The sequence below is a fragment of the Crocuta crocuta genome, unplaced genomic scaffold (assembly GCF_008692635.1).
Source record: "Crocuta crocuta isolate KB4526 unplaced genomic scaffold, BGI_CrCroc_1.0 scaffold291, whole genome shotgun sequence".
Taxonomy (NCBI): domain Eukaryota; kingdom Metazoa; phylum Chordata; class Mammalia; order Carnivora; family Hyaenidae; genus Crocuta; species Crocuta crocuta.
The window spans coordinates 2,989,495-3,002,696 of NW_027527977.1; the positions used below are offsets into that span (position 1 = coordinate 2,989,495).

The 13,202-nt window shown below is 37.2% G+C and overlaps 1 protein-coding gene across 2 annotated transcripts in view; it reads left to right on the top strand.

Moving 5' to 3' along the window:
* EFHC1 (EF-hand domain containing 1) overlaps window positions 1-13,202 on the top strand; it is a 59,055-nt gene that overhangs the window by 13,169 nt on the left and 32,684 nt on the right. For both annotated transcript variants that reach the window (XM_077752835.1, XM_077752834.1), the window contains exons 4-6: window positions 1,810-1,959; window positions 5,571-5,763; window positions 12,442-12,662. In XM_077752835.1, coding sequence (XP_077608961.1) covers window positions 1,810-1,959; window positions 5,571-5,763; window positions 12,442-12,662 — 564 coding nt within the window. The remainder of the gene's footprint in view (window positions 1-1,809; window positions 1,960-5,570; window positions 5,764-12,441; window positions 12,663-13,202) is intronic.

Sequence of the window (13,202 nt, forward strand, 5' to 3'; positions counted from 1 at the left end):
ATCACCATAAACCCTTAACTAGCAAATATGGATCTATTGCTCCTAGGAGGAATACTGGGGTAGGTTTCTATTACCTTATTGTATGTGTTTTTCTGTCTAAAGATGCCATATTTAAAATATCTTGTTGAGTCATGAACATTGAACTCACAGCACTGGAACTCATGCCTGAAGGAAGCTTATCTAACATGTATTTTATTCTTAAGGCACATCACAGCCACCTTGTGTGTGTGATAAATGTTCATAACATGAACTTAACACCAGAACCACCTTTGATGTACAGTTTAGTGACATTAAGTGCTTATCACAGCCTCCTTGCATTTGAGTGATAATTGACTAGAGCTGTGTATTTTAGGTACTGATGATTAGATCAAATTATGTTTTCATAATTTGGAAACTTCAGGAAGCTTCAGGAAGCTTCTGCATTCCTGCCAGAATTCTGAAGGTAGGTAGGGTTAACAAAGGGCCTAGTTATCTGTTGAAAGCAACAGAAAGGGATAAAACGTCCATTAAATACCTCAGTCAATAACTCTGCTTCACTAATACACCATCTCAAGGGAGAGATATTGTTAGTCATTATCTCCATCTCAGTAGTTTTAATATACATTAAGATCACAATATTTTAATATTGAAAAGATATTGGAAAATGTTGAGTAAAACTTTGAAGACTAAACTTATAAGCTAGTTAGCAGCAGAGCTAATATTAGAACCCAAGTGTCTTGGCCCTGAGTCCTGTATATTTTCTGTTGAATTGTCTGAAAGCAAATCACATAATTCCCAGAAGAAAACCAGGTTTCAGATTAATTTCTAGTTCCAGAATGTAAACTTATTGGCTGAGATTGTTCTTTTCTTTTCTGATTATCAAAAGTGTTGTGATTTTAAGAAGAAATGTCAAGTTATATTAAAAGATATAGTTACTGAAAATATTATACTTATTCATAATTTAGTAAATAAAATAAGATCATGTCAAGTTTATTTTTTTTTGAAATGTTCATTTATTTTTGAGAAAAAGCATGAGTGGGGGAGGGGGAGAGAGAGAGGGAGACACAGAATCTGAAGCAGGCTCCAGGTTCTGAGCTGTCAGCACAGAGGCCAATGCGGGGCTTTGAACTCACAGAGTGTGAGGTCATGACCTGAACTGAAGTTGGATGCTTAACCGACTGAGCCACCCGGGTGCCCTGATCATATCAAATTTAGATGCTTTCCTTAACTTTTTCTGGTGACATTTGAATACTTGGTTTGTCTTTCCTATTTTGATAAAATGTTTTCCGGTCTAAAATAACCATTGAGTGTGCTTTTTTGTTTCCTTTTTGGAGGGGGGTGGGCATGGGGGCTTAATCACATACTTCCTTTGGTGAGTTGGAAAACTGGGAATTTGATTTTAGCTTAACTTTGCCATTTTTTAGCTTGCCCCCACCCCTAACATGAATTACACATTGTTTGAAACTGTTGTTGGGTTTCAGATGTATGTGTGTAAGCAATCCCTAGGACTTACTCTGTTTTGGGGCACCTAAGTAAATTTCATTGTTCTGAATTAGTATTTAGAGCCAATTACCTTACTATCACATCTTCCAATTAGCTTAGCATATTGCCTAGCAGTTTTATAGTATAGAATACTTAAGGTGATTCTCAGTTATTATCTACATTTTAGTGTTGGGTCACTTGGAGGTAGTGCTGCTAAGATGTGCCTCAAACTGCAAACTTATGGTTAATTTGGACAATGGCATAGAAATTACCCTTCTCTTTACACCATCTGTTAAAACTTCAGGAAGCTTCCAGAAAGATGATCATTATTACTTTTGAATGATTTAGGTATTTTTGGAAAGTCAAGGAATTGAATTAAATCCACCAGAGAGGATGGCTCTCGATCCTTACACTGAACTCCGGAAACAGCCTCTTCGTAAGTATGTCACCCCGTCGGACTTCGACCAACTGAAGCAGTTTCTCACCTTTGACAAACAAGTAAGTGATGTAGGAACCTATGTAGGTTTACTCATTTCCAAATGTGCATGTTTATTAGCAAGCTATTTTGCTAAGATGTGTGTCTTAAAACATTACATCTGTAATTTAACCATTTGGATACAGTGCTATCTTTTCTGTTTCATCTAGAGTTAGAGGTACAGGAATGCCTAAGTTTTGTATCAGAGACCCAAAGGAGGTTGTGGAGTTAAGTCTTATGAGTTCCACCAAACTTTTTAATCTTAAAACAATTTCTGAGCTATGTCTGCTTCCCACTTTACATTTCCAACCAACTGCTACTTTTCTGAAATATGAGTTCATTTCGTAGCCTCCTTTGGGAAACCTAAGTAGTAAATTATTGGGAAATTTCAAAGCTATTGCATATAGGTAGGTTTCTAATGTTAGAACATTAATTTCACAGAAATCCCATTACTGATGCTTCCTTGTTAATTTTTTCTTTAGAGAGTGCTTGCAGGCATGGGTGGGGGGAGGGGGAAAAGGAAGGGAGTGAGAAGGGGGGAGAATCTCAAGCAGGTTCCACACTCAGTGTGGAGGCTGATGCAGGGCTTGATTCCATGACCCTGAGATAAAGACCTGAGCTCAAATCAAGAGTTGGATGCTCAACCAACTGAGCCAACCCAGGAGCCCCCTCTTTTAAAATTTTATATGAATGAATGAGTACAGAATGTTCTGGGTATTTTCCAGCTTTGTTCCACCCACCCTATCCTCCCCATTGTGGGTTAGTATAGAGAGGCAGGTTTGGGCCATCTCCTTTCTGTACAAAGGAAAAGAGAAAATGAAGAGATCATCCTCACTGCTTCTTTGCTGCTGTTTCTCTCTTAGAAATGTAATTCCTTTTAGTTCAGACAATTTTGCCTAGCACTAGCATGGTCTTTTAAGGACATTCTTTATATCAATCATATATCTGTTATTATTTTGTCTTTAAAGATTGTATTGTTGATACTGTTGCTGGAAGATGTATGTTGATATATCTAAAAAAAAAGACTGATTAATAAATGAAAATTCTTTTCATACTAATTACATATAAACCATTCACATATACCTTTATTAATACATATGAACCCCTGTATAAAACACATTGATCTTTTTTTCTTTTGTTCCTGTTTTTGTTTATTGATGTATAATTGACGTACAGTATGATATTAGCTTTAGGTGTACAACACGGTGATTCAACAATTGAACTTATTGCAAAATGGTCACCACAATAAGTCTAGTTATCATCTGTCACATTACAAAGTTTTTATAATATTATTGACTATATTCCCCATCCTGTTCACTACATCCCCATGACTTATTTATTTTATAACTGAGAGTTTGTACTTTTTAATCCCCTTCACCTATTTCACCCATTCCCCCACCCTCTCACCCTGCCACCAGGCTTCCCACTGGCAACAACTAATCTGTTCTCTGTATCTATGAGCTGAGGTTTTTTTTTTTTAGTTTATTCATTTATTTTGAGAGAGAGAGTGTGTGTGCACATGCGTGCGAGTGGGGGAGGGGCAGAGAAAGAGGAAGAGAGAATCCCAAGCAGACTCTGCACTGTCAGCATGGAGCCTGACACAGGGCTCGAACTCACAAATGTGAGATCATGACCTGAGCTGAAATCAAGAGTCTGATGCTTAACTGGCTGAGCCACTCAAGTACCCTTTGTTTTGTTTTTCAGATTCCACATATAAGTGACATTATGCAGTATTTGTATTTGTCTGACTTGTTTCTCTTAGCATAACACCCACAGAGACCATCCATGTTGTTGCAAAGGGCAAGATTTCATTCTTTTATATGGCTGAGTAGTATTCTATTGTATATATAAACCACATCTTTATCTATTCATCCATTGGCGGATAGGTTATTTCCGAATTTTGGCTATTGTAAATAATGCTACAATGAACAAGGAGGTGCTTATATCTTTCAGAATTAGCATTTCATTTTCTTTGGATACTACCTAGTAGAGGAATTGCTGGGTCATATGGTAGTTCCATTCTTAATTAAAAAAAAATTTTTTTTTTAACATTTATTTACCTTTGAGAGAAAGAGACAGAGCATTAGTGGGGGAGGGATGGAGAGAGGGGGAGCCACAGAATCCAAAGCAGGCTCCAGGATCTGAGCTGTCAGCACAGAGCCTGACATGGGGCTCAAACTCACAAACCGTGAGATCATGACCCAAGCCAGAGTAGGACGCTTAACCAACTGAGTCACCCAGGTACCCCTATTTTTAATTTTTTGAGGCACCTCCATACTGTTTTCCATAGTGGCTGCACCAGTTTTCATTTCTACCAACAGTGCATGGGGGTTCATTTTCCTTTTAACCAATGCTTGTTATTTCTTGTTATACCTCATTGGGGTTTTGATTTGCATTTCTCTGATGATTAGTGATGTTGAGCATCTTGTGCCTATTGGCCATTTGTATGTCTTCTTTGGAAAAATATCCATTCAGATCCTCTGCCTATTTTAAAAAATCAGAACGTTTGGGTTTTTGTTATTGAATTGTAGGAGTTCTTTATATATTTTGGATGTTAATCCCTTCCTTATCAGATATGATTTGTAAATATCTTCTTTCATTCAGTAGGTTGCCTTTTCATTTTGTTGATAGTTTTCTTCATCAGGTAGAAGCTTTTTTAGTTTGATGTGGTCTCATTTGTTTATGTTTGCTTTTGTCTCTCTTGCCTTTGGAGTCACATCCAAACAAACATGGCTCAGATTGATGTCATTAAGCTTATTGCCTATGTTTTCTCCTAGGAGTTTCATGGTTTCAGGTCTCACATTTAGGTCTTTAGTCATTTTGAGATTATTTATGTGTATAGTTTGAGAAAGTGGTCCAGTTTCATTCTTTTTCATGTGGCTGTCCAGTGTTCCCAGCACCATTTCTTGAAAATACCTTTTCCCCATTGTATATTGTTGCCTCATTTGTTGTAAATTAGTTGACCATATAAGTTTGGATTTGTTTCTGGGCTCTCTATTCTTGTTCTGTTTATCTATGTGTCTATTTTTATACTATTTTGATGACTATAGCTTTGTAGTATCGTTTGAAATCAGGGAGCACAATGCCTCCACCTTTGTTCTTTCTCAAGAGTTTTTTGGCTATTCAGGATCTTTTGTGATTCCATAAAAATTTTAGAATTATTCTAGTTCTGGGAAAATGCCATTGGAATTTTGATAGGGATTGCATTAAATCTGTAGATTGCTTTGGGTAGTATGGACATTTTAACAGTATTAATTCTTTTAATCTGTGAGCACAAAATCTCTCTCCATTTACTTGTGTCTTCAGTTTCTTTCATCAGTATCTTATAGTTTCCATTGCTCTTTTACTTTGGTTTCTCTTTTACTGACTAATATTTTGGATCAAAGTGAATTCTGCTTTCTTAGTGCAAACTTATAAGTCTGTTATTTAACACTTTCCAGCTGTCGACATCTGGTATATAATTTCAGATGTTTTTATATCTTTAGTGAATTTTTTTTTTTACCATCTGTGTTTACTGCATAGTCTTTGTAGCTAATCTTTTCATCATTGTCTGATGTATAAATGCCAAAGTAGCTAAGTTAACCTCTCCACTTGTAGAATTCTTACTTAAGTCACTACTTTGTATTCCTCAAAGGTTCTTCGATTCTATGCAATCTGGGATGATACAGACAGCATGTTTGGTGAATGTAGGAACTACATTATTCATTACTATCTTATGGATGATACAGTTGAAATTCGAGAAGTCCACGAGCGGAATGATGGGCGAGATCCTTTCCCACTCCTGATGAACCGCCAGCGCATGCCAAAAGTTTTGGTGGAGAATGCAAGTATGTTTGATTCAGTTTATCCTCTGTAACTGGGACATTTTTTTGGATCTCAAAGAAGTTACTAAATCAGTATGGCCATTCCCTTTACGGTTGGGAGGCTCTTGCTATGTTCTCATAGGCACTCAAGAAAACAGCTTTCTTATAACTCCTCTCATTGCTTGCCCCACAGTCCAGGCTTGCCTCCAAAATGGTCTGGTAGAGATTACTGATACCCAAATCAAGGAAACACCCATAACAGCAGTGGGAGATCCATATAAAATTTTTTAATGTTTATTAATTTTTAAGAGAAAGAGACATAGCGTGAGCAGGGGAGGGACAGAGAGAGGGAGACACAGAATCCAAAGCAGTCTTTAGGCTCTGAGCTGTCAGCACAGAACCCAGCTTAGAGCTTGAACTTATGAACTGCGAGATCATGTCCTGAGCCAAAGTCGAACATTTAACTGACTGAGCCACCCAGGCGTCTCCCATTTCAAATGCAGAAGAGCAAGGCTTCTGAACTAAAGCAATTTCATATCAGATTTTTAATAAATTTTTAAAACAAGCTTCTTTTCATTCAAACAAGTTTGTTTTCATATAACTTAGCATGCCCTTATGTTCTTTCCTGACTTTGCTTCTCACCTCAGTACTTCCTAAAAAGGAAGTCTCTATGCAGGATAACTTAAGATTGAAGAAGCCATGTCTGTGACTCACAGAGGTGGAGCCCCATTGTGTCAGCCCTGCTCTCTTGTCTGGTTCAAATAACCCAGTGGGTTGGAGAGTGAAGATGCAAGAAAATGCAGCTGACACCCGCCACCCATCAGTATTTCTCTAGGATGAGTGCACTTACCTTGGTCATTGACTTAGTGGTTTAAGAATTTTCTCTTATAAAAATGTCATCTTGGTCACACATAATGACCTCTCTCATGCTTGGATGGCTGACAGAACTTTAAATACTTCTGTTGTTACTTTCTTTTTACTCCTTTTTCTTAGAACTAGGAAGTAAGAAAATTCAGGTGTTGTGCAAGAGATTTGTCTTAGAGGTTATAAACAAGTTGAGGTTAGAGCTTATAAACAAATCGGCAGTCTGAAGGCTAAATGAAACCTACCTATATGTATTGCTTTGCCTATACAGTGTTTTTTTAAAAATGCAGTGTTATTGGGGGCAAGGAGTTGGAGATTTCCATCACTGGGAGAGTAGAGAAACAAATTGAGGTGAAGGTAACCTTAATAGTAGTAGTTAGAAGCAATAATAGCTAAATGTAAAGAAAGCAATTTGATGCGTCTTAAGAGCCTAGTGCTGTGTAGGAAAAAAGAAAATGAGATGTGCAATGCAACGGCACTTGTATAAAGTGAAACACAAACAAGATGGTATACATAGTACACACATAAACAGATGCACAGTAGAATCGTTGCCTGTGAGGTAGAGGAGAAGGAGATTAGGGAAAAGGATAAAGGGTAGTAAAAATTGTCATCATTTTACAACTAGGAGAATTAATGGTAAATAACCTTTTTTAGAGAAATGAGAATAATGGCTCACATAGCTCGCATCTCATATAGTAGCAACTGGATTTGAGTTCAACGTAGTCCTGCTGCTGTCAACCATATTTTTATACTTAGCTTCTTGTAGAACTCTCTCAGAATTCTAGGACCCTGGTACTAATATACTGATTTTGGTCTTCCATAATGCTTAAATGAACCTGAAATTCCTGCCATCTAGAGCTAACAAATGTTAGAGTTACAGTGGATTGAGAGAAAGAATGGGAATTTATTCGGACATGAAAAAAAAATCACTGGAAACAAAATAGACCCTTGAAATCTTGAGTTCTGAGTTTGTCTCTGCCTTATCAGTGTGGCCTAGGTTTAAAAATTTAAATATGTAATCATCCTCTCCTATAACTTCCCCTGTTTTTGTTGTTGTTGTTTTTGTTTTTGTTTTTTAAGTAATCTCTGCACCCATCATGGGGCTCAAACTCATGACATGGAGATTAAGAGTCACACATTCTACCAACTAAGCCAGCCAGGCGCCCCTATAACTTTCTAAATTTTAACAAAATTTTCATCAGTAACTGGTTCACTGGTAACATAGGTAGGATCCTTTTAAGAAATAGGGAACGTATCTTTTTGTGAAAGTTATTGTTAGTCATGCAAAACAGATAAGACTAAGTTCCCATCAGCTGAATAATTCCTTTAACTAGAACTGTGGTGTTAAAGAGATAGCATCTAATTGACTTTCAAAGGCATTTATCCGTGGATGATTTTAAGTAAATTCAATTAAACACGAGTTAAATATCTGTTAAGGGAAGTATTGCATGTGCTAAGTCCTGTGGAGGATAAAATGAAAATGTAACTCCCAGACCTAGAATCTCTGTCCTTTAGTCACTGCTAGTGACAGGAGAGACAAGTCATACAAGTATACAAAGCTGTTGAACAATAACACAAGCGTACCAGATTACCTGATGATGTAATTAGTTATGTCATGTAGACAGAGCTCAGAAGAAGAGATGTGACCCAGGAAGCCTAAGGAAGGTTTTGTGGAAGAGCTGAGATCGAACCCAGATTTAGAATGGCAGAGAACAAAGGGGAAGAGTGCTTTAGAGAACAAGGGTTTGGAATTAGGAGCAAGTATGTTATGTTGGGGGCGTCCAAGACAGTGGCCAGGCAGAGTTTGTGTTGACAGTAATAGGCAATTATGGGAGTATCTTTCAGGAGTTCTCTCTGCCATCGCCTTCATCGAAGTAGTTAAGGTGAATAAAAATTGTATTTTTATGATGGATGGAGTTAAAGTTTCAGAAATTAAAAAGGTTCTTTCTTTGTCAAACATAATTGCAGGTTAGCAGTATGTGGTGGGTAATGTCAAAAGAAGGGTAACCAAAAGCCTTTTATTCAGCTGTTGAAGCCAAGGTACTAGGTTCTGAAGGTCTGTTAAATTACCCTTTAGACTGGCTTTCATACTTTGACCTTGCCTTTCTGCTGGTAAATACAAATGTTTTTTGTACATTACAGCATCAAAATTGTACACTCTAAATACATACAACTTGTTATAGTTGATTATGCCTCAAGTAACACTGTAAAAATATAAATCCATACCTATATATGTTATAGTCAACCTTAAGAACACCAACTTCAAAGAGGTCATAAAAGCAGTCCCAAAGAACATGGTTATCCATATCGAGTAGCAGCTACAATGACAGCTGACTGCTCATTAGCAACACTAGTTACCAGAAGACAGTGTAAGAATATCTTCAAAGTGCTGAGAATAAAATAGAATTTAATATGTAGAGAAACTCTCTTTGAAGAACAAAGTGAAATACATTTTCAGGCAAAAAAAAAACAAAACAGATTTTACTAACAAAAGACCCTTACTAGGAACATTCTAGAGTGTACTTCCAGTAGAAAGAAAATTATTCCAGAAGTAAGGTCCGAGATACAAGAAGGGACTTAAAAAAGAAGAAGAAAATGGCAAAGTGTGGGTAAATCTAAACATTGACTATACAAACTAAAGAAACAATGTTGAATTGGTAGGAATTAAAAAATATCAAGGTAGAATTGAAATATATTACAGTAATGGCTTAGGAGGAGGTGATAGGATTAAAAAACAAGAAATTTTGAAGAATGTCATTTTTAAGAACTACTTATGATACAGAGACATGGAAAGGTTAAAGAGGATATATAAGCAGAGCAAAATAAACTGATGAGGCTGTATTACTAAAATACAACACTTATAAAAACAGATTTTTAAAGACTGAGCATTTTATGCCATATTTCCTCATTTCAACACAATTAAGTTAGAATTCAATTTTGGAAATATAATTTTAAAAAACTCATGTATTTGGAAATTAAAAAGAGGCATTTTGACATAACCTATGAGTTAAAAAAAAAAAACTAACACTATCAAAATACTTAAAACTGAATGATTCCAAAAATTTCCTTAAAACTTTTAAATGCATTTCAAGTGGTACTTGGAGACAGATTTATAGCTGTATTTAAGAAAGTGCTTATTTAAGAAAGAAGAAAGACTGAAAAAATAAGCTAGGCATTCTTTTTAAAAAGTTAGAAAAGGAATAAAAGAGTAAATAAATTAAAAGGAAGAAATTAATAAGAACTTTGAAATCATGAAATTGAAAACAAAAGTAATATTTATCAAGTCAAAAGTTGTGGTTTTTTTGAAAGGCCTAATACAGTGCCAAACCATTGACAGATTTGTCAAGAGAGAAAAGAGAGAAGGCACATATACACAATATTAAAAATGAAAGAAGAGGCACACTAAATGTAATAGGGGTTAAACAAAAAAATAGGGAATACCAACAACTTCATGCCAATAAATTTGAAAACGTAGGTGAAATGAGCAAATTTAATTTTTTTTTCTGAGAGAGAGTGTAAGGGAGAGAGAGAGAAAGAGAGAGAGAATCTTAAACAGCTCCATGCTCAGCACAGAGCCCAACCTGGGCCTCAATCCCACGACGCTGGGATCGTGACCTGAGCTGAAATAAAAAATCAGACACTTAGCTGACTGAGCCACCTGGATGCCCCCCAAATTTAAATGTAAATTTAACTCTAACTTAATTTTAATTCCACTATAGTTAACATACAGGGTTACATTGGCTTCAGGCGTATAATATAGTCATTCCACACTTCCATACAACATCTAGTGCTCATCAGGATAAGTGCATTCCTTAATCCCCATCACCCATTTCCCCCATCTTCCACCTACCTCTCCTCTGTGTTCTGTATGAAAAATCTGTTTTTTGGTTTGTCCTTCCTTTTCTCTGTGAAATGAGCAAATTTTTAGAAAAATGGTGCTTGTCCAAGAAGAAATAGAAACCAAATGTCATTAACCATTAAGGAAATAGAATTATTTTAAAAATTCTCCACAAAGAAAATACCAGGTCTGGATAATTTTTCAGTTTTGTCGAATATTTAAAGAACAGCTAATTTTAAGTTTGATACAAATTCACAGAAAAGAACTTAATTCATTGATTTTTTTTTAATAAATTTTTTTTTAATGTTTTATTTATTTCTAGGAGAGAGAGAGACAGCGTGAGCAGGGGAGGGTCAGAAAGAGAGGGAGTCACAGACTGAAACAGGTTCCAGGCTCTGAGCTGGCAGTCAGCACAGAGCCCGACGCGGGGCCCGAACCCACGAACCGCGAGATCACGACCCAAGCGAAAGTCGGACGCTCAACCGACTAAGCCACCCAGGCGCCCCCTTAATTCATTGATTTAAAAAGACCAATAACCAAAGATACCATGAGAAACTACCTAAAAAACTACAATCTTACTCATAAATATATATACAAAAAACCTAAATAAAACAGTAAATGAAATTCAGCAGTATATGAAAAAGATAATTGTTGGGGCATCTGGGTGACTCAGTTGGTTAAGCATCAGACTTCTGCTCAGGTCATGATTACGGTTCGTGAGTTCAAGCCCTGCGTTAGGCTCTGTGCTATTAGCACAGAGCCTGGAACCTGCTTTGGATTGTGTCTCCCTCTCTCTCTGCCCCTCCCCAACTTGCGCTCTGTCTCTNTCCTGGAACATTGTCCGCTGAAGGAAACTCATGGAGACACAGGCTGTGTCCCCCACTGCCCATCACTTTCTGGGGTAATTCAAAGGGGTCTAGTCAGGTTAGGCCCTAGGCACTGGGAGAAAGAACCCTTGGTCTCTAGAGCTTTTAAGATGAATGAGTAGGAAAATCATGATCTTTTGGCATGATCAAGGGTTGGAGCTCAAGCCTTTCTGTCTGATGACCCTTAGTCTCCCTAAGGAGACCCTTAGCCTCCTTCCCTATTTTTCCATCTTAGCAATTATCAGTTAGGAGAATAGTGTCCTGCCTCTCAAGCCCTCTGTGTCAGAGTTCTAGGGTCAAACTTTGTGGTTGCATGCAGTGTATGTAACAGTATTATACACTGTGGCATTTTACCAGAATTGGCTATCTTATGGTTTCCATGATGGTGAGGCTGTAGGGAATCAGTCTTAAGCAAGCCAATCGTTAGTTCTCATTTTTAAAAAGCATGATGGAATTGGATTTATTCCCTTAAAAATGCAAGGTTTATTCTACATTTGAAGAGCTGTTGAGTGCCCAGATGAACAGATTAGTATGATCATGTCACTGACTGACCCTGCCTCCTGCCAGAGGACTAGATCAGACTGTCATCACAGCAGTGATCACAATTGAAATGAAACTATTATTTGTATAATTGTTTAGTATCTATTGTCCCAAACAGAATAGAAAATTCACCATCAAGATAGAAAATTCACCTACATTGTTGTTATAACCTCAGTATTTAACAGTGAACCTGGTACATGATCTATGTGATCATTGATAATATATTGAGTAAGCGAGTAAATAGATGGAAGATTGAACTAAATGACTTGGATCCCTCCCTGGATCTGGTACTCTATAGAAGGACATTTATTCTTTCCTCCTGTAGTGATTTCCTCTAAGCATGAATTCTGCTAAGATTAGTGACCTGTACATAGTTCAAGCTGAATATGGGAGAGAGACTTCCCATCTGGGATGTTATTTCCATATCTTATCAACAGATGGGAATACATGGTTTTCTGTTCTGCTGGGAAAGTAGAGGAATCCCTGACCCTTGACCAGAGCTAGAGACCACACTCTCTCAACTTCCCAAGAATGTCAGTCTTTCTTCCCATCCTCATTCCCTTTCTTTGCTCTCTCCCTGTTATCTTATGTTAGAGAACTTCCCTCAGTGTGTGCTGGAAATCTCTGATCAAGAGGTGTTGGAATGGTATACTGCCAAAGACTTCATTGTGGGGAAGCCTCTCACTATCCTTGGGAGAACCTTCTTCATTTATGACTGCGATCCTTTTACTCGACAGTACTATAAAGAAAAGTTTGGAATCTCTGATTTACCACGAATTGATGTGAGCAAGAAGGAGCCGCCTCCTGTAAAACAGGTAATGGAACACTAGTTATGAGTGTAGGCAGAGAATTAAATCTTTCGAAACAGAGGCTTAAGAAAAAGAAAGAAAAAAGACTCCTGTGAATACCCAATAAAAAATGGACAAAGCAGAAGAAATAAAGTGGTTCACAGAAGAAGAAATACAAATGGCTAATGAACATACAAAAAGACCCTCAATTAACTGATAATCAAAGAAAATAGAAATGAAAATAATGAGGTTTGGGGTCTATTTGATTTAAAAGACTCAAGATATCCAGTGTTTGCCCTGCTGTAAATAAATGGACATTTTCTTTTCTTTTCTTTTTTTAAGTAATCCCTATGCCCACCATGGGGCTTAAGCCAAGACCAAGAGTCACTCCACCGACTAAGTCTGCCAGGTGCCACACAGTGACATTTTCATGTAGTGTTAATAGGAAAGTGAATAGTAGAAACCTTTCCACGGGGCAGTGTCGTCATTTTAATTTTTTCAAAATAAAATATTACTGGGGCGCCTGGGTGGCTTAGTCGGTTAAGCCTCCGACTTTCGCTTAGGTCA